At 46.8% G+C, this 22,528-nt stretch overlaps 1 protein-coding gene and 1 pseudogene across 1 annotated transcript in view; one reads left to right on the top strand and one right to left on the bottom strand.

Annotated features, from left to right (window-relative positions):
- Positions 1–22,528, top strand: part of BAZ1B (bromodomain adjacent to zinc finger domain 1B) — a 64,808-nt gene that overhangs the window by 22,867 nt on the left and 19,413 nt on the right. The window contains exons 7-10 of the mRNA XM_055134412.1: positions 9,064–10,765; positions 16,970–17,108; positions 19,166–19,299; positions 20,514–20,616. Coding sequence (XP_054990387.1) covers positions 9,064–10,765; positions 16,970–17,108; positions 19,166–19,299; positions 20,514–20,616 — 2,078 coding nt within the window. The remainder of the gene's footprint in view (positions 1–9,063; positions 10,766–16,969; positions 17,109–19,165; positions 19,300–20,513; positions 20,617–22,528) is intronic.
- On the bottom strand, positions 1,743–1,843 carry LOC129404546 (U6 spliceosomal RNA; annotated as a pseudogene).

Here is a 22,528-nt window from a genome sequence, read left to right as displayed (position 1 = left end):
CCTAAGTTATAAAATTAAATTACCTCAGTTATTTTAGTTTGATTTGGGTAATAGAAGTATTCGAGAAGTGTTTCAGTTTTAAATGTTGGTAGAGACTTTCAGTCATAGTTGAGTGTTCAGCATGTCTTTCACTGGCTTGGGGACCAGGCTGTCCGAGGCATTGAACTCCGGTCTCTGCGTACAGGACATGCTCTCAGCTCTTGGGCCTTGTTTTTTTTTTTTTTTTTAAACTGCTACAAGCTTTTCTAGTCCAATCTGCTGTAAGAAGTAATGATTCTGGGTATGGGGCTGTGCCCTGCATGTTCAGACCCTGTGTTCTATGCCTGGCACTGCATATCTGACCGTTTCTCCTCTCCCCACAGTACTGGGTGGGCCCTCTGGCTCCTAAATGTGGCTTAGGGTGGCCCTGGCCCCTTATCACGCTCAGTTTCCCTCACAGGTAGCAAACAAAGAAGGTAGTGGTTTGCTCTCCACGCCCAGATTCTCCCTTGAATATGTATCTCGCTTGCTTGTCTTTTGGTTTCTTTTGGTACCTGTGTTCCCTTGAACATATTTCTCCTCTTGCCCTCTTCTCACATCTTCCTTCCTACTTTTTGGTTTTGTTTTATTTTGTTTTGGGGCCATAGCTGGAGGTGCTTGGGGCTTACTCCTGGTTGTGCACTCGGAGATCACTCCTGGTGGAGCTTGGAGGACATATAAGGTGCCAGGATTGAACCTAGGTCTGCTGTGTGCAGTGCAGGCCCCCAGCCCTCTGCTCTATCTTTCCAGCCCCTTTAAGATCTTTCTAAGTAAGTTTCAATTTAAAAAAAAAAAGCAAAGCTACCTTCCTTCGCTTAAAAAAAAAGGTAATGAATTTACTTCGAAAGACTAGTATAAATTGAGACTAGTGTAAAGTAAGTAGGAAATTAAGTTTATATGCTTTTTTTGGGGGGGGGGTCACACCAGGCGATGCACAGGAGTCACTCCTGGCTCTGCACTCAGGAATTACCCCTGGTGGTGCTTGGGGGACCATATGGGATGCTGGGAATCGAACCCGGGTCGGCTGCGAGCAAGGCAAACGCCTTACCCACTGTGCTATTGCTCCAGCCCCAATAAGCTTTTTTATTTTTGAAGACGAGTTTTATTGGGGAAAAGTTTCTGATGGTTAAAGCTGCAAGCACATTCCTTTCAGTTACAGCTTTACAGACCTAGTTGCTGTAGAGATACCAGTGTTCAAGTCTATTTTAAAATTAATAACACAAGCCCACATCTAGAGTTTTCGGAGTGGTTTAGAATGGGAGACTGGTGATCTCAGTTTTTCTCGGATGTTGTTCCACCACGTCCGTAGAAGTCATAGGGTGATGACAGTGAGCACAGAAGGACATTGCTTTCTAAGAGTGATTTGGACAAGAGGCTTAACACCTTAGAGAATACAGTAAGATGAAAAGTCCCAGTTTGGTGGGTATGTAGTATATAGCACCAGTTTCACAGGGCTTAGGGGAGGCAGGGGCAAGGGCCAGCAGTCGTTGGCAAAGGGCACTTGAGACAAGCAGCCAGCAGGAGAGAGGAGTGCCGAGGGCAGGTGCCCCGCAGGCCCACCCAGCCTTGAACTTGCTCAAAGAAAACATCTGCGACATTTCCCAACACCCCTTACCCCATTCCCCAGAAAGTCTAGGTCAGCAAAGACAGTGATAGAAGGTCTTGGTCAGGGTTCCCAGGGGGGACTTCGCCTGCCATCTGCTTCCGGTTCCACGTAACGTAAGAAAAATATGGAATGCGTCACGGCTTCCTGTGTCATCCTTGCGCAGGGGCCATGCTAATCTTCTCTATATCATTCCAGTTTCACTATAATATTCTCTGTATTGTTCCAGTTATACTATATGTACTGATGAAGCGAACACTATACACTATTTTAAAAATGTTTTCTTTTGGGGCCACACCTGGTGGTGCACAGGGTTTCCTCCTGGCTCTGCACTCAGAGATCATTCTTTTTTGGGTCCTGGGGTCAGATGAGTGCTACCAAGTGTCTTGCCTGCTATACTACCTCTCCAACCTGTTTTTAGACTTTTGGGGGTGGGCAGAAAAGAGATTGGGCAAACTCAGCAGTTTCAGGGCTTACTCCTGGTTTTGTGCTCGGGAATCACTCCAGCAGCGGTTAGGGAACCATATAATTGGGGCTGGGTCGAACCCGGGTCAGCTGCTATCAAAGCAAGCGTCTTTAGCCTGTACTGTCTCTCGGGTCCTATATTTACTTTCTCATTTATAGATATCTGAACCAGGTACTGTAAAGCCAGAAAATAGATATTTATCACAGATAAATAGATGATAAACCAGATCATCTTTGTTACTTCATTGTTCTTCACTAAAAATAAATTTTTGTTGTCCTCTTTTTTTGGCTTTTTGGGTCACATCCGGTGATGCACAGGGGTTACTCCTGGCTTTGCACTCAGGAATTACTCCTGGCGGTGCTTGGGACCGTATGAGATGCTGGGCTACCGGGGTCAGCTGTTCAACGCCAGGGCCCCTGATGCAGTGCTGTGAGGACACCCGTGGTGCTGGGGGCCACCTTGCAGGCCTCCAGGGCTGCATCTCATCCCTCTGGGGAGACCTGTGGTGCCAGTGGTTGTTTCTGAGTTGTGATGTGAGTACATGCTAGGGCATGCTCCCTAAGCACAGTAGTCTTCCTAGTTCATCTAAAGGGAATTTGTTTTTTTTCCCTCCAAATTTTGGGGCCAGAACAGTATATAGCGGGGTAAGGTGCTTGCCTTGCTCATGGCCAGCCCAGGTTCAATCCTCAGCATCCCATATGGTCCCTAAAGCACTGCCAGGAGCAATTTCATTTCTTTTATTTATTTATTTATTTTTAAAATTTTGGGTTACACCCAGTGATGCTCAGGGTTATTCCTGGCAGTGCTCAGGGGACCATATAAGATGCCAGGGATTGAACCTAGGTCGGCTGCATGCAAGGCAAACATCCTCCCTGCTGCACCTGGCACCCCAGGAGTAATTTCTGAGTGCAGAACCAGAAACAGTATTTGAGTATCTTTGGATGTGGCCTAAACCCATTCCCCTCTCCAAAAAGAAAAAACAGCAGTGCTCAGGGTTACTCCTGAAGTTACGCTACACAGTTTCTCCAGCCCCCTAAAGGAAGTTTTAAGTGGAGGATTTAAACATTAAAGATATTAGTAGAATTAAAACTTTTTTTTTTCTTTTTGCATCCAGTTTCTTTAAATGTGTTTTGGTTTGGGCACGCCAGCCTGGTTGTGTGCTTGGGGATTATTTCTAGAATGCTGGGGGTTGAACCCAGGTCAGCTTCTTGCAAGGCAAGTACCCACCCGGCTGTCCTGTCTTCGGCCTCAGGGCTTTGCTCCTGCTAGTTGGTTGTGTATATTGTTGGAGAGGGGCAGCTTGCAGAGAAAGCAGACAACGCCCAGTTGTGCCCGGGGCTTTATTCTGGTGCCTGCGGATCAATCATATTGGAGGCTGGGATCAGACAAATGTGTCATCAGGGCATCACATATCCTGGCTCTTCGCTCAGGGATCTCTCCTGGTGGTACTTGGGACATAAGTGGTGCTGGGGATCAAACCTGGTTATTCATTTTAAGTTGAGTTTAGCATCTGAATGGCTGCTCTAAAGAGGTTTCTCTCGCTTTAGTAGATTCCTTATTTGTGGTGTGTTGTAGGTGACAGGAAACAGGTATAGAAATGGATATTTTTATTTTCTGACAGTTTCGGGCGGGTCTTTGCCGAATAATACTGCTGATTGATACATTCATCCCTCTCTCCCTTCCCACGTAATTCTTTAGTAGATTACTTGTGCTGAGGGGCGGGGGAGATCCCTCAGCACATAAGTGGTTTTATACTTTTTCAGATCCCCCCGAGTCCAGCCATGCCGGCTCCCGTTTGGCTGTGACTGCCCAGCATGGCCCGTGCTGAGACGCTCCGGTTTCTGAAGGACTGCTCGCGCGGGGAGCCGGCCTGTTGGGAGGGGGTTGGGTGAGTTCATTTCTTTCATTTTTCAGAAAATAAATGATATGGTGTGGCTTGGCAAAAACACACCTTCTAAACCATTTATTTAAAAACGGATTGCTGGACCTGGTCAGCTCTTCTTGCATCATTTCTGCGTAATGCTCCTGAAATTGAAGAAACATTATGTTAGATTTGAGTGGCTTTTTAAATACAAAGAAAGAAAAGTTGGTAAATTAAGAAGTAACTCAAGGGCTCGAGATACAGTACAGTAGGCAGGGCACTTGCTTCACACGTGCCTGACCTGAATTTGACACCTCACTCCCCATGACCACATGTGGTTTTTCCTGTCCCCTCCAGAAGTTGTCCCTAAATGCAGATCCAGGGGAAGTCCTGATTACTGCCTGAGGTAGGCTAAAACGACAGATAACTCAATTATAGTAGATCTTATAATTGATGTGGTTTATAATTGAAAGATTTAAGGGGCAGGAGAGGTAGTACAGTGGATAGAGCATTTACCTTGCACACCAGCTCTGGGTTTGATCCCTGGTACCCCAATTATCTTCTGAGCCCACCAGGAATGATCCCTGAGCACAGAGCAAGGAGTATGCCCTGAGTATCATTGGGTGTGTCTGAAAAATAAAAGTATTTCTTTAAAATGCTAAGAATGAAAAAGTTGGGGCTAGAGCGATAGCACAGCCAGTAGGGCGTTTGCCTTGCATGCAGCCTACCCACATTCAATTCCCAGCATCCCATATGGTGCCCTGAGCACCGCCAGGAGTAATTCTTGAGTGCAGAGCCAGGAGTAACCCCTGTGCGTTGCCGGGTATGACCAAAAAATTAAAAAAAAAAAAAAGTTAATATTGGTTTCCTTTTTGGTGATTAAACTTCATTTTAGGCAGGACTATTATCTGGAGCATTAGAAAGTATCAGGACTGTCACAATGCTCTAAAGATCAGCCACGGCTGACTGAGACACTGAGTAGCTTTTGGAATATATGTTTGTTTTTCATTCATCCTGGGAGTGTTGACTTGTTCTATAATCTGAAAATTATGTTCTCTTTAAACTGTTGGCACTACTATTCTCCAGAAGGAGTTGGTATCATTCCCCCCCCCCCCCAGCGCTTGCTTTTTTTCTTTTCTTTTTCTTGTCTATTGGGCCATACCTGGTGACGCTCAGGGCTTTCTCTTGGCCCTGTGCAAGGCAAGCCCCCTACCTGCTGTACTATTGCTCTGGCCCTGGAGAAGACATATTTAAGTTCTCTTTGCTTATCTCTTAACATTTTTAAGTTAATTCTGGGGAACTAGAACTGGAAATGCTACTTCCGGGGGAAGTAAACCCTGACTTCTGGGCTGAGGGCGCCATGCAGGGCCAGGGATTGAATTTGGGTTCTCCGCATGCCAGGCGTGCTCCATCTCTTTCCATCACTCTATTGGGCTCCAGATTAACTTCCAACGTTAGAGAGTTTATCACATTCTGTTCTAGAGCGGCACATCTGAGCTCATGTATGTGTCACTTCCCTTGGTGCACTGGTCCACTCCCCTCTGCTTTGGGTATGCAGCTTCCCTTCCCCCTCTGCTGTATCGGGCAGACTCCATTCTGGAGTGGCCCCGTTTAGTTTGGGACATGGTGACTCTTTACTTGAAGGAGCTCTCACCTCACACTTCCTTAAATACAACGGTGCTTGGGGTGTTGCATAGTGGCTCAGTGCTTGCTTTGTAGTTATGAGGTCCCTGGTTTGGTCCCTGACACCACATAGTAAAAGAAAACTCATACACACAAAACTTTTTACTTCAGAAAGAAAATCAAACTAGAGAATATACTCAGAAGAAGGGGTTGTGCGTGTAGTCCACTAATTTCTCAGACTATATATGTTTCTTGTTGCCTGGGTTCTGTTGAATTTTTTTTTTTCTCCTCTCCTTTTTGGGCCACGCCAATAGTGCTCAGGGCTTTCTCCTGGCTCTGTACTTGGGGATCATTCCACGTGGGGACCATATGGGGAGCTGGGGATTGAACCTGGGCTGACCACATGCACGGCAAACACCCGACTTGCTGTACTATTGCTCTGGCCCCCTCTCTTATTTCCTTAATGCCTAAATCTTATTTTGGCATTATATTTCAGCTGATTAAATTTTATTCAACCTGTTTACTCCTAATGAAAGCATAGGAATTTTTACCATCCAGACTGGAATTTGTCACCATGATCTCTGCACCGTTACCTCTCACCCCATTTTTTGGGCCACACATGGTGTTGGGCCTTACTTTCAGCGTGATGCTGGAGGTTGAACTTGGAATGCACATTTAAACAGAGACATAAACCCCGGTAACATGACAAATGGGCTTCTGGCATTACTAATTTTGTGGCGGTATCAGATCCTGCAGTGCTCAGGACTTAGTCCTGGCTCTCTGCTCAGGAATCACTCTTGGAAGTGCTCAGGGAACCTGTGGGGTGCCAGGGAGCAAACTCAAGTTGGTCATATGCAAGGCAAGTTCCTTAGCTGCTTTACTGTCACTCCATCCAATATATTACTGATTCTTACCATGATTGTAAGGTAGCTATTTGAGGAGAAATAGCTGTGTCTGGAGGAGTAGAAAAATACCCTGGAAGCTGGTTTCTGGGTGTGTTGCTGCCAGTTCCTGACGCAAGTGGAAGCCTTCCCCACTGTCGCATCTCATTTGTTTTTGAACCCATGTGGCAGTTTCAGGAGTGACCCTTGGTGCTCTGCGACTGTGTGTGGTGCTGGGATCCAATTTGTTGTTGGTAGGATGCGAGGCAAGCACCCTAGCCCCTTTCCCCTCCCTCCGATTGCCATTGAATCTTGTATTCTCACCAGCTAAAGGTGAACCTCTGCAGACAAGGATCAGCAGGTACAGGAGCAGAGACAAGGAATTTTTTGGGTTCTATGAGATAGACAAAGGTTGTGGGCTGGGCAGAGAGAGGAGGCAAGGGTGGCACAGGTGAGCTCCTAGGGGAGGGATTTGAGAGTGCAGCAGAGAGGCACCTGACTGCATGGGGCTGACCTGGTTTTCAATCTCCAGCACCCCTGGGGGTCCCTGAACCTCATCATGAGTGAGCCCTGAGCACTGCTAGATATGGCCCAAAAGAAAAAAAAAGTGATGAGTAAATAGTTCAGTCGCAGAAAGTGGAGGGAAAGAATCTGACAGAGATAAAGACATGACGATCAAAGAGAATTGGATTAGGTGCTGATGTACTGGAAAGAGATCTTTAGGTACAGAGAGAGGGCAAAGAAGGTTTTGAGAAAAGTGTGTGTGTGTGTGTGTGTGTGCGCAAAGAAGGTTTTGAGAAACCTCTGTGTGTGTATGTGTTTTGAGAAATGTGTGTGTGCAAAGGAGGTTTTGAGAAACCTCTGTGTGTGTGTGTATGTGTGTGTGTATTCTTGCACGCAAAACTCCATACTCCAGTCCTGGTTTCTGTTTTATTCTATGAAATTAGTACTTTATAAAATTAGCTAGTTCTGTCTCATGATACTTAATTTTAGTTAGTTTTTGGGCCACATCCAACTGTGCTCATGCAGAGTTCTCTCCTGGTGGGCTGAGGGTACCATATGGGGTGCCAGGGATCAAACCCCAGTTGGCCACATGCAAGGCAAAGTGCCCTACCCCCTACTTGACCTGGCTCTGGCCCCTCAAGATATTTTAAAAACCTTTTAGATGTCCTGTTTGGGGTACAGCTGGTGGTGCTCAGGGCTCTCCTGGCTCTGTTCAGGGATCACTGGTGGCAGTGCTTGGTAGACCATAGGGGGACCGAAGTGGGATCAGCTTAAGGTGCCTTAAGGGGTCAAGGCACCTTAACCCCTCTACCAACTCTCCAGACTGAGGTGTTGCCTTTATTTAGATCAGCTATTCTTTTCTTTTAGAGGATCACTGTGATGTACAGTTACAAACTTACGAACTTTTGTGTTTGCATTTCACTCATACAGTGATCATTTACCCATCCCTCCACCAGTGCCCATTCTCCTCCACCAGTGATCCCAGTATCCCTCAGTACCACCACCCCACCCTGCCTCTGCGGCAGGGCATTCCCTTTTGTTCTCTTTCCTTTTGGGTGTTGTAGTTTGCAATAGAGGTATTGAGTGGCCTTCATGTTCGGTCTATAGTCTACTTTCAGTTCGCATCTTCCAACCTGAATGGGTCCTCCCAACATCCTCTACTTGGTCTTCCCTTCTCTATCTGAAGATCAGCTATTCTTATGATGTAGATCCTGAGATTACCTACATCATCATCATCATCATCGTTATTATTATTATTGTTGTTGTTGTTGTTGTTGTTGTTGTTATTATGGTGTTGGCATCGAACACAATTCCCCTTTCCCACCCCCCTTTTTTTGGGTCACACACAGCAATGCTCAGAGGTTATTTCTGGATCTGCACTTGGGAATTACTCCTGGCGGTGCTTGGGGGACCATATGGGATGCCAGAGATTGAATTTGGGTCAGCTGTGTGCAAGACAAATGCCCTATCTGCTGTACTATTGCTATGGCTTCTAGATTGGTTTTTATTTATATTTTAGACGTACTTGGGGCCAGGACTGGATTGATAGCACAGCAGGTAGGGTGTTTGCCTTGCACGAGGCCGACACGGGTGCAATTCCTCTGTCCCTCTCGGAGAGCCTGGCAAGCTACTGAGAGTATCCCGCCTGCATGGCAGAGCCTGGCAAGCTCCCTGTGGCGTATTCGATATGCCAAAAACAGTAACAAGTCTCACAGTGGAGACGTTACTGGTGCCCGCTTGAACAAATCGATGAACAAGGGGACGACAGTGCTACTTGGGGCCAGATCCAGGTGTTCTGTGTACTAGGCATATATTTTTTGCGCCCCCTCAGCCCTGCCTCTTCCTACAAGTGTGATTTTGGAAAGTTTATTAAGCTTAATGAAATTTTTGGAAAGTTTATTGAAGTATTTTAAAACCCACTAACCTATTTAGATGTGGAAGACTAGGAACATAGAATTTGGGGGGCCGGGGATTTTCTACCCAGCACCAAGAATATGTAGCCTTGCCTGAAAAATAAGGGGAAGGGGACTTTTAGGATGCTTGAACATCTCTTAAGATAAAATTTATCTTAAAAAAATTTATTTATTTTTTTGCTCTTTAATTCTAGTACATGACTCTCAACCCTTCTACCAAGAGGAAGAGCACAAGCTCCCCAGACAGGAAGCCCACTAAGAAGGCCAAGGCAGACAGCACCTCCCTGAGCTCGCCACTAAACCCGAAGCTCTGGTGTCACGTACACTTGAAGAAGTCCCTGAATGGGTCCCCGCTCAAAGTGAAGAACTCAAAAAATTCCAAGTCTCCAGAAGAGCATCTGGAAGAAGTAATGAAGATGATGTCTCCTGGCAAGCTGCACGCCAACTTCCACATTGCCAAGAAGGGCCCGGGTGCCAAGAAGCCGGCCAAGCACGGTGACAAGCCCCTGAGAGCCAAGGGCCGGGGCAAAGGCATCCTGAACGGACAGAAGTCCACAGGGGGGGCCAAGTCACCCAAAAAGGGGCTGAAGACCCCTAAAACGAAAATGAAGCAGATGACTCTGCTGGACATGGCAAAAGGCACCCAGAAGATAACGCGCGCCCCACGGAATTCTGGGGGCACACCTCGGTCCTCAACGAAACTGCAGAAACACCTGCCTCCAGCTGCCCTACACCTTATCGCCTACTACAGAGAGAACAAAGACCGGGAGGACAAGAAGAGCGCCTTGTCCTGTGTCATCTCCAAAACCGCGCGCCTCCTCTCCAGTGAGGACCGGGCCCGCCTCCCCGAGGAGTTGCGTGGAATTGTCCAGAAACGCTTCGAGCTGCTGGAGCACAAGCGGAAGTGGGCCTCTATGTCCGAGGAGCAGCGCAAAGAGTATCTGAAGAAGAAACGGGAGGAGCTGAAGGAAAAGTTGAAGGAGAAGGCCAAGGAGCGGAGAGAGAAGGAGATGCTTGAGAGGCTGGAGAAGCAGAAGCGGTACGAGGACCACGAACTGGCGGGCAAAAGCCTCCCCACTTTCCGGCTGGTGGACACGCCAGAGGGGCTGCCCAACACGCTCTTCGGGGACGTGGCCATGGTGGTGGAGTTTCTAAGCTGTTACTCTGGGTTGCTCCTCCCCGACGCTCAGTACCCGATCACTGCCGTCTCCCTCATGGAAGCCTTGAGCGCAGAGAAGGGGGGCTTCCTCTACCTGAACCGGGTGCTGGTCATCCTCCTCCAGACCCTCCTGCAGGACGAAATCGCCGAAGACTATGGCGAGCTGGGCATGAAGCTCTCGGAAATCCCGCTGACTCTGCACTCCGTCTCGGAGCTGGTGCGGCTCTGCCTCCGCCGGTCTGACGTCCAGGAGGAAAGCGAGGCCTCCGACACCGAGGACAATAAGGATTCCGCACCCTTTGAGGACAACGAGGTGCAGGATGAGTTCCTGGAGAAGCTGGAGACGTCTGAGTTCTTCGAGTTGACCTCGGAAGAGAAGCTGCAGATCCTCACGGCACTGTGCCACCGCATCCTCATGACGTACTCCGTGCAGGACCACATGGAGACCAGGCAGCAGATGTCGGCGGAGCTGTGGAAGGAACGGCTGGCGGTCCTGAAGGAGGAGAACGACAAGAAGCGGGCCGAGAAGCAGAAGCGGAAAGAAATGGAGGCCAGAAATAAGGAGAACGGGAAGGAGGAGAACGGGCTCGGCAAAGCGGAGAGGAAAAAGGACCTTGTGAAGTTCGAGCCCCAGGTGGAGCTGGAAGCGGAAGACATGATCAGTGCTGTGAAGAGCAGGCGGCTGCTTGCCATTCAGGCGAAGAAGGAGCGGGAAATCCAGGAGAGAGAGATGAAAGGTAAAGGCTGGCCTGAGAGCTCAGGGGGCGCCCCTTTACAGGAGGAAGTGGAAGGGGATTTCATAGGTAGTGGCAAGGGCACGGCTTGTCCTGTTGAGATATTTTTGTCTGCCGTAGCCCAAACCCGCCGAGGTCTAGAGTAGTCTGGCATGTACATCTCTGGCGTTCTGCAGTTCCTGATCGTGTTGGCCTTGTTCCTGGCGCAGTCAGAGCCCAAATCTACGCAGATAGACATAATGGACATAACACACCAGGACTTGGGAGTTCGGGCCTGAGCTTCTTTCTTTGCCAGCTCAGCTGTGGGCCTTTGGGCAGGTTAGGTATCTGTGCCTCAGTGTTCCATTTGTTGTTGAGATTGTTTGACCATTTTTATCCATAAACTTATGGTGCTGGGTTGTGCCCTGTCACTGAGCCACATCCTGGAATGACTAGCACAGTTTGTGGTCATTTGAGCAACCTTTGGCAGTGGGGTGGTCTTTACGGAGCTGGGGATCGAATCCATGGTAGGCGTGCTCTCTGACTTTCGGTCGTTTCAACAAATAAACAACAAGGGATTTGAAGCCTGCAGCATACTTGCCGAATCAGATGTAATTTTTTCAATAAGTGTAAGAATACAAAAATCGGAGTATATAGCAAAATCCAGTCAAATGTCTTAAAAAGGTGTAGGTAGGTAGCTGGAGAGGTGATACAGGGAATAAGTTGCTGCACACCCTACCCCATCCCCACCCCCTCCCCCAGACTTGTTTGTTTTTGAAAGTTTTGAGGCCACACCCAGTGGTGCTCAGGGCTTAATCCTGACTGCACTCAGGTATCACCCGGTAGGCTCAGGGGACCATATGGGGTGCTGGAAATGGAACCCTGCCTGGGTGCTGCATGTAGTGTCTTCCCCACAGTACTATTACTCTGCTCTATTTTCCAATCATTTTGAAAGGTATTTCTCTTTTTTGTATTTTGGTTGAGATTCTATGGTTTACAATACTGTTAATGATGGCTTCTCATGCACGTAGTTCCAGTACCACATCGATCACCACTGTACCCACCTCCCACTAGAAACCTTGTTTCTTGTAAATGGCTTGGTTATGTTGTATGGGGTTGACCCCAGTTTCATGTCTGGCACTGCACAGTCTCTGGCATCCGTCAGGAGTCAGGTGGGACTAGATCTGATCCCCACCATTCTGCCAGTTATGCCTCAAAGCAAACACCAAATACTGGTTTATAATATAATTGAAATTCCATCCAATTAATTTCCAGTAGATGATTCAGTGTTTGATGTATTCACAGATCTGTGCAAACTTCTGCAATTGTAGGATACTTTATTCATTTAAAAAGTAAGTCTAGGCCGGAGTGATAATATAGCAGGTAGGTGCTTGCCTTACACGCAGTGCCCAGGGTTCCATCCAGCACCCTGAGTTTGATTCCTGTCACTGCAGATGGTCCCCTGAGTACCACCAGGTGTGGTAACCCCTCTATCCTTGAACTGCCCTCCCTGTCCTCCCCTACCGAGTTAACAGTCTGCTCCCCTTGCTCTGGGTTTGCCTCTTAAGGTGTACTGTCTGCATGGCATCACTTCGTGAGGCTGAAAAGGGTGATGGTGATTGAACTTGGCTGCCTCGTATAAGGAACATGTGCACTGTCACTGAGCCACGTCCCTGGCCAGAGCATATTGTTTTTGATCGGCTGTGACTGCTTTTCACATGCCTATTGGCTATTTTTAGCTTTTGGAGAATGTTACTTTAGCACTCTTGTACATTTCCAAATTGGGTTGTCTTTTTATTATCAAGGTCAATCTTTTTATTGTACGTACAGTCCAAAAACATTTCGCACTCCCCCCCCCTTTGATAATGTTCATGGAAGCACAGTTGTTGAGATGTTATACATTTGGGGGACTGAAGTGACAGTATAGAGGGCAGGGTGCTTGCCTTGCATGTGGTCGACCCAGTTTTGATCCCTGACATCCCATATTGTCACCAGGAGTAATTCCTGAACAGAGCCAAGAGTAACTCCTGAGCATCAACGGGTGTGGCCCCCAAACAAAACAAAAACAAAAATTTGTTTTACCTTTGGTTGCTCATGCGTGTTTTTATTGTCATGTCTATGGATCCATAGCTAAATTCCAGATTATGAAGATTTGACCCTGTGTTTTCTTCCAGAAGTCTTAGTTTTTACTGTTACGTTTAGGTCTTTGATTCTTTTATGATTTTGGCCTCCCAGGTAGTGCTTGGGATGTACAGGCCTCTCCTGATAGCACCCACCAGCTGTGCCAGTGGTTCTGTCCAAGACTCACAGGATATAAGGCTATGTGGGCCCCCATGGTGCCAGGAACCACCAGGGCCAACCAGCGGTGCTTGCGGGTCACCAGGGCTACACCTGATGATACTTAGGGTTCTTGGAGGCTCAGATTGGGATCTCAGACATATGAGACATGTGCCCCAACATCTGTACCATCTTCCTAACCCATTTGATTCATTTGACTTAATTTGCTTTTGAAGTATGAGTGAGAAGTGCAGTATCTTTTTTTTTTTTTTTTGCATAAGGCGCTACAGTGATGATATGGCATCATCACTCTCCATTGAATAATTCTGACATCCTTATCAAAAATCATTTGGCTTCTGGACTCGGAATTATAAGCCATCGGTCTACATAGGTCTGTCCTTGGTTACAATCTTAGTTACTGTGTGGTTTGGTAATTTTGTAATTTTGGGGCCACGTCTGATAATGCTCAGGGCTTAGTGATTCAGGGATCGCTTTGTTGATAGTCTCAAAACCATATGTGGTCTCAAGGATAGAACTGGGGTCTGCCCCATACAAGGCAAGTCCCTTAGCCCCTGTGTTACCTCTTTGGCCTGCAGTATTTTGTTTCATTTTGTTTCTGGGCCATACTCTCGGTGCTTAGGCCCTACTCCTGACTGGGGTGGAAGCCATGTTGGCCACGTGCAAGGCAAGCCTCCTGCCCTCTGTTCTGTCGCTCCCTTGTTGCATTATGGCAGGACCGTTGGCTCTCAATGATAATCATTATTTATTTATTGACTTTTTTAGCACAGTGTACACAAAATTAATTTCAGAATTACTATTATTTGCGAGAGAAACCTACCTATAAAATAAGATTAGGTTTTCCCTGTGGGCTTTTTTATTGCTGCTATTTATTTTTTTATTTGGATTTATTCTTGGTTTTGGGGCACACCCAGCATTGCTCAGGCTTACTCCTGGCTCTGCTCAGGGATCACTGCTGGAAGTGCTCAGAGGACCATGTGGTGTGCCGGGGACTATATAGGTTGGGTTGGCTGTGTACGTGGCAAGCCCCTTGCCCGCTGTACTATCTCTGCAGCCCCAGATTCCAACCATTTATAAGTTTCCAGAGTTGGAAAGTTCATTGGCCTGAGTATATAAGGTTTCCGGCTGATAAATATGGTAAATAGAAGGTCATTGTCACAGTCGCATGCTGTGGAGAGATTGGATCCTCAGACATAGTTTCAAATCAGGTGTGAGAGAGGTTAGGTCTGACAGCGCCTTTTCTTGGGAAGTCTTTTCACCAGAAAAAAAGGTGTTATTTCTGTCTCAGCAGATGTTAGCTTATTCTCCATATGCCTGCTGAAATGCTCTTGATGAGTATGTTTCGTATCTCCATTTTTATTTATTTATTTATTTTTTGCTTTTTGGGTCACACCCGGCGCTCACAGGGGTTACTCCTGGCTCTGCACTCAGGAATTACTCCTGACGGTGCTCAGGGGACTATATGGGATGCTGGGAATCGAACCCGAGTTGGCTGTGTGCAAGGCAAACGCCCTACCCGCTGTGCTATCGCTCCAGCCCCTATATCCATTTTCATTTGTCTCATTTGGCGCATGTTAGGGATCACAGCCTCAGCCTGCATCTCTAGCTGCTTTTTTTAATCCGTTTTTTGTTGTTGTTGTTGTTGAATCATCATGATATACACAGTTACAAAGTTCCTAGATGAGTTTTACATTGCATGCATTCTGCCCTGAGCTGGATCTCAGTGATTCGTGTTAGTTATGGGAGGGATGGTCCTGAGCAGTGCTTAAGGGGGCACTTGACAGCTTATTTCCCAGCCCAGTGATACAGTGGTACTTGTGCCCAGTGGTACTAGGGTTGGCGAGGATGTGACACCCTGCAGTGTTAAGGGTGGTTGCCAGGCAGGAATCAAAAGTGAGGGCCTAGAGGCTGGAGAGGTAGCGTAATGGGTAGCGTGCTTTCCTTGCAACCAGGCGGCCCAGTTTCAATCTCTCACACCCCATAAGTTTTCCCAGCAACACCAGGAGTAATTTCTTAGTGCAGAGCCAGGAGTCACCCCTCAGCATCACCGGATAGGTCCAAAGACAACATTGGGGCCTAGCGCATGCAAAGCATGCCCTCCGTCCCTTTGAGCTGTCTCAGTCCCTGGCGGTGAACTTCTAACTGGAAAAAGGCTATTAAAAAAAAAGTTCAGTGGCATTCCAAATAAAATAGCATGTGGGTTAACTTTATATCATACTGCACTATTTTTTGCCTGAAATACAATCATTCCTTAGCATTTTTTTAAGTGCTATACATTCTAACAGGAAAAAGTGAAGGCATGATATTTCTTACAGAAATAAAAGACAAAGAATATTTGGTTCAGGCCAGTACTTTAGCACCAGGGCTTTCATTACATAGTTCAGTACTATCACCTACAAAATAAAATTTATTTTTTTGGTGTTTCGCTATCATGCTCCAGATTATTTGTAGCTGCGGAGGGGTAGTCTTCCTTCATGAGTGAGTGATGATGAGTGAGATTCCATCATCACAGGATCCCTTCTTTGTCTGGGTCACACTCAGCGAAGCTTAGGGGTTACTCCTGACTCTGTACTATTTCTGGTGATGCTCAAGTGACTATATGGGATGCTGAGAATTGAACGCAGGTCGGCTGTTTGCAAGGCAAACACCCTCCCCACTGTGTTATCACTCCGGCCCCTTTCTTAGTTCATTTAGTCTTAATAAGCTGTTCCTGTGTGCTGTACGTTTTTATTTTGGGGCCATACTCATCAGTGCTTAGGATTTACTCCTGTCTCTGTGCTCAGGGATCACTCTTGGTGGTCGTGAAAACCATTTGGGGTACCTGAGATTGAACCTGACTAAGCTGTGTAAGAGAAGACAGACACCCTCTCTGTTGTACGATTGCTCCGACCCCCTGTGCCTAACATAAAAATTAAAATTGGTCATAGGACTGTATATATATATATATATATATATATATATATATATATATATATATATATATATAGCAAAAGCAGTGCTGGTCTCAGTGCTGGCATCCACTGGAGATGTTGGGAAATATTCCTTGTACCTTAGGCACCAGCTGTATATACTTGTTTCTGTCTAGTTACTGTCAAATTCCTCCAAGCAGGAATGTTGTGGTGTTTTGCTTTGTTTCATTTCTGACAGTGCTTCAGTGGCTTCTTGGAAGGGCTGGGGAGTCATGTATTTGCCGGGGTTCATACAGCGGGGCCCATGTAAGGTGAGCATCTTAACCTGCTGTACTAGCCCTCCAACTCTAGCATACAGGAGGATCACATGTGAGTTGTTTATTTCTGTGTCTTTTTTTTTTTTTTTGCCACACCTGGCGGTGCTCAGGGCTTACTCCTGGCTCTGTGCTCAGGGATTGCTCCAGGTAGAGCTCGAGGGACCATATGGATTCTGGGGATAAAACCCAGGCCTGCCTGTTCGGCCATGTGCAAAGCAAGCACCTTATCTGCTATATCAGCGCTCAGACTCTCATGTCTTTTTTTTTTTTTTTTTTTTTTTTGCTTTTTGGGTCACTCAAAAAGCAAAAAAAATGCTCAGGGGTCACTCCTGGCTTTGCACTCAGGAATTGCCCCTGGCTGTGCTCAGGGGACTATATGGGATGCTGGGAATCGAACCTGGGTCGGATGCGTGAAAGGCAAATGCCCTACCCACTGTGCTATCACTCCAGCCCCCCACATGTCATTTTTTTAAAAAAATTTGGCCACTTCCCAGTTACTGGAGCTCAAACCTACGATTCCAGTGTACAAAGTATGTGCTCTGTTCCTTTGAGCTAGCTCCTTGTCCTTTTCAATGTCATTTCTTCTAACAAGTTAGGAGGAGGACCATAAGATTTATGAATAGCTACTTCTTACCAAACATGATTTATTCCACAACTTAATTTGTATGGAATTCACAAAAAAAATCTCGTTGATTGTTCTTTTACAGTGAAACTAGAACGTGAAGCAGAAGAAGAGCGAATCCGGAAGCATAAGGCAGCGGCTGAGAAGGCTTTCCAGGAAGGAATCGCCAAAGCTAAACTAGTCATGCGCAGGACACCCATTGGTACCGACCGGAACCATAACAGGTAAAGCACTAAAAGCTTGTAGGACCCTAAATTGTTAGCAGTACAGAAATTCTTTGAAACCTAACTTCTTAAACTGGGCTGCAGCCACATACGGGGGTATGTAACTTTAAGCATTTTTTTGTTGTTTTTATTTTTGGGGCCACATCCGGTGGTGCTGGGGCTTGCTGCTGGCTCTCTGCTCAAGGATCACTCCTGGTGGGCTTGGGGACCATATGGGGTGCTGGGGATGAAACCTGGGTGGACCTAGTACAGGGCAAACTCCTTACCCCAAGAATTGTTTGTTTTGGGACCACACTTGGTGATACTTAGGGCTTACTCCTGGAGTTGTGCTCAGGTTTCACTTCGGGTGGGATCAGAGGACCATATCAGGTGCCAGAGATTAACCTGGTCGCATGCAAGGCAAGCACCATATCTGCTGTATTATGTCTGGCTAACTTTTCAAAAATATTTTTTAGTTTCTATTCACACCTGGTGATGCACAGGGGTCACCCCAGGCTTTGCACTCAGGAATTATTCTTGTTACTCCTGGTAGTGCTCAGGGGACCCTGTGGGCTGCCAGGGATCAAATCTGGGTTGGACATGTGCAGGGCAAGCACCTTACTTTCCACTTCCCACTTTCTATCATTTCAGCCCTAAATTGTAATTTTTAATTTAATTTGGCTTTTTTTGGGGGGGTCACACCCAGCGATACTCAGGGGTTACTCCTAGCTCTGCACTCAGGAATTACTCCTGGCAGTGCTCGGGGGATCATACGGGATGCTGGGGATAGATCCCAAGTCAGCTGCGTGCAAGGCAAATGCCCTCCCCACTGTACTACTGCTTTGGCCCTAAAATTTTTGTGTAAAATTTCTTCATGATGTGTTATCAGTAAATGTTTTTGATGTCTGGCTTATGTAGGTCATGTAATAAGTTGTGTAACAGTGTTTTTGGGCAAAGGCAGTTGTGAGTGGAAAATTTTTTTAAGAGGAGGCTTTCATCTAAAATGCTAAGAAAAGATATATTTGCTTTTCATGGATTTTGAAATAAGGTTTCTTATAATTTGCTGGATATTTCAAATCATGGGATTACATATTTATTTATTTATTTTGGGCGTGGGCACACCCAGCAATGCCCAGGGGTTACTCCTGGCTCTGCAGTAAGGAATCCACTCCTGACAGTGCTCTGGCAGCCATGTGGGATGCCAGGGATCCAACATGGTGGGCCACATGCAAGGCAAAAGCCCTATTGCTCTTGCCCCAGAATTTCAGATTTTTTTTTTTCCCTTTTTGGGTCACACCTGGTGATGCACAGGGATTACTCCTGGCTCTGCACTCAATAACCACCCCTGGCAGTGCTCAGGGGACCATATGGGATGCTGGGATTCAAACCCGGTTCGGCCACGTGCAAGGCAAATGCCCTATCCGCTGTGCTATCACTCCAGCCCCTCAGATTTAAATAAGGACATAATACTCTTCTTAGTGCAGTTATGGTGATAGAGGCTGGCTAAACATCAGTATTTACTTGATTTTTTATTTTTGGGGGGGTCACACCCAGCAATGCTCAGAGGTTACTCCTGGCTCTGCACTCAGGAATCACTCCACGTGGTGCTGGGGGACCCTATGAGATGCTGGGAATCGAACCCGGGTTGGCCGCGTACAGGGCAAACTACCTGCTTTGCTATCGCTCCAGCCCCACATCAGTATTTTAAACGCATGCATAGTAGATACCTAAAGTAGAGAAATAATTAGAAATAATTACAGATTGCAAAGTTCAAACCCCTAAGTTTATTTTTCTTTGTTTTGTATTTCTGATTGCTCATTAACGTTCTGGTGATTTTTTTTTAAATTTTTTTTGGGGGGTCACACCCGGCAATGCACAGAGGTTACTCCTTGCTCTGCACTCAGGAATCACCCCTGGCAGTGCTCAGGGGACCATATGGGATGCTGGGAATCAAACCCGGGTCTGCCGCATGCAAGGCAAACACCCTACCCACTGTGCTATTGCTCTAGCCCCTCATTAACGTTCTGATCTTGCGTGCTTCTAATCTGTTCTTATTTGTGTTTGGTTATGATTCCTAGGTACTGGCTGTTCTCGGATGAAGTTCCAGGACTGTTCATTGAGAAGGGCTGGGTACATGACAGCATCGACTACCAAGTCACCCACCGCCGCCGAGAGCGCGCCGACCCTCAGGACGAGGACTACTGTCCCCGAAGTACGTGCATCTGCTCCTTACACTAAGATAGGCTCACTAGTAAGGACTGTCCCTGTGGCCTTTTCTTATAAGGAAATGGTTTGGGGTTGGTTTGGTTTCTGTTTTGTGTTTTTAGGTAGAGATACTTGGGGTGGGAAGAGGTGAAATGCAGAGATAGGAAAGTTTCCTTCTTAGCTTCCCATAGGTATCTTCAGGGCTGAAATCGAGGTAAATGGACTAAGAAAGTTGTTAATGCTTCGTTCTTCACTCTCAAACTGCAGTGGTGGGCGGAGAGCTGGTGCGGTAGCTAAGGGGCTGGCTTTTCATGCGGCCGACCTGGGTCTGATTCACGGCATCTTTGTGGTCCCCCACACCCATCCGGAGTGATGCCTGAGTACAGAGCCAGGAGTAACCCCTGGGAACTCCTTGGTGTGGCTGCCCTGAAAAGAGTAGTGGCAAGGGTATGACTCAAGTGGTAGAGACCGTGCCTTGCAGGGCTTCAGTCCCCATCATTGTGGGTGTACCCCTGAAGGCCACCCCCGCCCCCGCCCGCCCTCTTCCTCCAGCACTAGCCAGGAGTGGCTCCCCACAATAGAAAAGCAAAAGTAAACTGTTATTTTTGTGTGTGTGCTTTTTAGCGGGTCGTGCTCAGGCTTAATCCTGGCCCTGTGTTCAGGGATCACTCTTGGCAGTGCTCAAGCCTGAGTCAGCCACATGCAAGGCAAGCGCTCCATGCTCTGAATTATCTCTCTAGCCTTCTCTCCTGCCTATTATTGTTATTGTTTCTGATTAAGTTGTGCCTGTATCCAGTTACAGTTTGTTAAATAACTGTAAAATCACATGGATAGTTTGTGTCTGATTCTCTCACTTGAGCATTATTGTCATTTTGGACCAGATAATCTTGTTACTGATTTCATTTTGCTTTTGGGCCATGCCTGGCAGGGCTCGACTCAGGTATCACTCTTGGCATGTTCAGGGGACCACTTGCAGTCCTGGGTGTCAGAGTCTGGTTGGCTGCATGCTCTGCATGCACCCTACCTTCTGCACAGTCTTACCGGCCCCTACCTTAACGCATTGACTTAAACAGTTACTCACCTGTATACCAGAAAGTTTATGTAAGATACTTTAGAAAATACAGCTATTTCATGTGTGGATGTGCTAAAGCTACTGCTTTTGAAATTCGGGACTCTACTTTGGAATTGGGTTTACATTACATTTAATCTTATTTTTCCTAGGTAAGAAAGCAAGCCTCAGCAAAACTGCAGTGAACATGAACACACATCACGGGCCAGAAGTCGCTGTGGAGACCACAGTTCCCAAACAGGGACAGAATCTATGGTAATGTGAGCATTCATCAGGTTGCTCTTTTTTCTTTGCATTGTTATGAAATATTTAATGTAGTGGATATCAGTAAATTAGTGATTATTAAGATTCATTTGTTTGATTGATTTGGGGTGCCATACGCAGCAGTGCTCAGGGCTGACTCCTGGCTCTGCACTCGTAGCGGGTTCGGGGGTCCGTATAGGATGCCAGGGATCGAACCCAGCTCGGCCATGTGCAGAGCAAGCATTATACCCGCTGTAGTCTCACTCTGGCCCCCATTAAGACGTTTGTATGACTTTGGTTTCTTGGATATTTAGTGCTTTAAAAGAGAGACACTTTGGGGCTGGAGCGATAGTACAGCGGGTAGGGCATTTCACGCAACATCCCATATGGTCCCCTGAGCCAGAAATAATTCCTGAGTGCAGAGCCAGGAGTAACACCTCTGAGCATTGTCAGGTGTAACCCAAAAAGCCACAAAAAAAAAAAGAGATTTTTTATTTTCAAATGTGAAAATACTTGTTTAGAGCATCTGGAGAGATATGGGTAAGTCCATAATTTTGTAAACTTTACATAGCATTCATTAGAAGTCATTTTTAATCTCTTTGGAAATACAAGGATTTAGGTGATTTTTGTTGGTTTCTTTTGCCAGTTGGTGAATGCCACACCTCTGGTGCTCAGGAATCAATCCTGGCAATGCTCAGGGGACAGCAGGTGTTGCCAGGGATCAAGACTGGGTCGGTCCCATGCAAGGCAAGCACCCTACCCAGTGTATTGTCCTTTGGTTCTTATCTAAGAGTTTTTATTAAGAAAAAAATTATGCCGGCAGTGTAGCTGAAAGGACTGGAATACATATGTAGCATGAGTTGGGCACTGGGTGCAATCCCTAGTACTACATGGCCTCTCAAACTCCATCAGCTGTCGCCCCATGACCCCCAGCATCTCAGAGGGAGCCCTCCAAACAAAACAGAAAGAAATGTGTTTTTTAGCCTTCAATCTTCCTTTGTGTTGTGCTTTTCTGCGGGGAACCGGGTTTTGACAGGGCCCCTTGTACTTTGCAGTTTTATCAACCGCTTTGGCTATAATCATCTCTGGTTCAGTGGGGTTTTCTTGTGGTTTCCCCCATCCCCCAACTGTGCTCAAGGCTTCCTTCTGGCTCTGCGCATAGGGATCACTCCTGGAGGTGCTTGGGGCATTATATGGAGGGCCAGGATTCAAACCCGGGCCTGTTGCACACAAGGTTATCTCTTTGGCCCCTCAATCTTCTTTCACCCTTTATTTTGGGGTGTCACTTTCAGTTGTGAACGTGCAGGTATATGGGCCATTGTGTTTATTAACCATAAAATTAAAGTCATATTGGCGTATGTGCTGGCTGCACCCATGTGGCCAAGCACATGTGGTGCCGGAGCACATGTGTTGCCCCCATCTCCCCTCTTGAGATGTGTACTTTCATACTTTCATGTCTAATGCTGGGAGAATCCCGTGCTCTCTCCCACTTTTCTCTGCCTCCTTCCCTTCAATACCTCAAAAAAAAAAAAAATTCTGTAATTAAAAAAAGTCTTTTTTTTTTTTTTTTGGCCTTTTGGGGTCACACCCAGAGATACACAGAGATCGCTCCTGGCGCTACACTCAGGAATTACCCCTGGCGGTACTCGGGGGACCATATGGGATGCTGGGATTAGAACCCGGGTTGGCCCCGTGCAAGGCAAACGCCCTACCCACTGTGCTATTGCTCCAGCCCCTAAGGTCTTGTTTTTGCAGGAACCATTGACTCCAGTATTCTTAGCATAAAGTTTAGACTTAATGGGAAAGAAACCTTTTGTCTCCTGTGAAAGAAGTATGGAATTCTGCTCACAACACTCACTGCCAACCTAAGGTTCTGCTGCCAGGGGCGGCGTGTGGTGGCAGAGTCTGCTCACACCCCAGGTGT

This window comes from Sorex araneus, chromosome 4 (assembly GCF_027595985.1).
Source record: "Sorex araneus isolate mSorAra2 chromosome 4, mSorAra2.pri, whole genome shotgun sequence".
Taxonomy (NCBI): domain Eukaryota; kingdom Metazoa; phylum Chordata; class Mammalia; order Eulipotyphla; family Soricidae; genus Sorex; species Sorex araneus.
The sequence above is the reverse complement of the archived record's forward strand: the minus strand, read 5'-3'. Positions and strand labels throughout refer to the sequence as shown.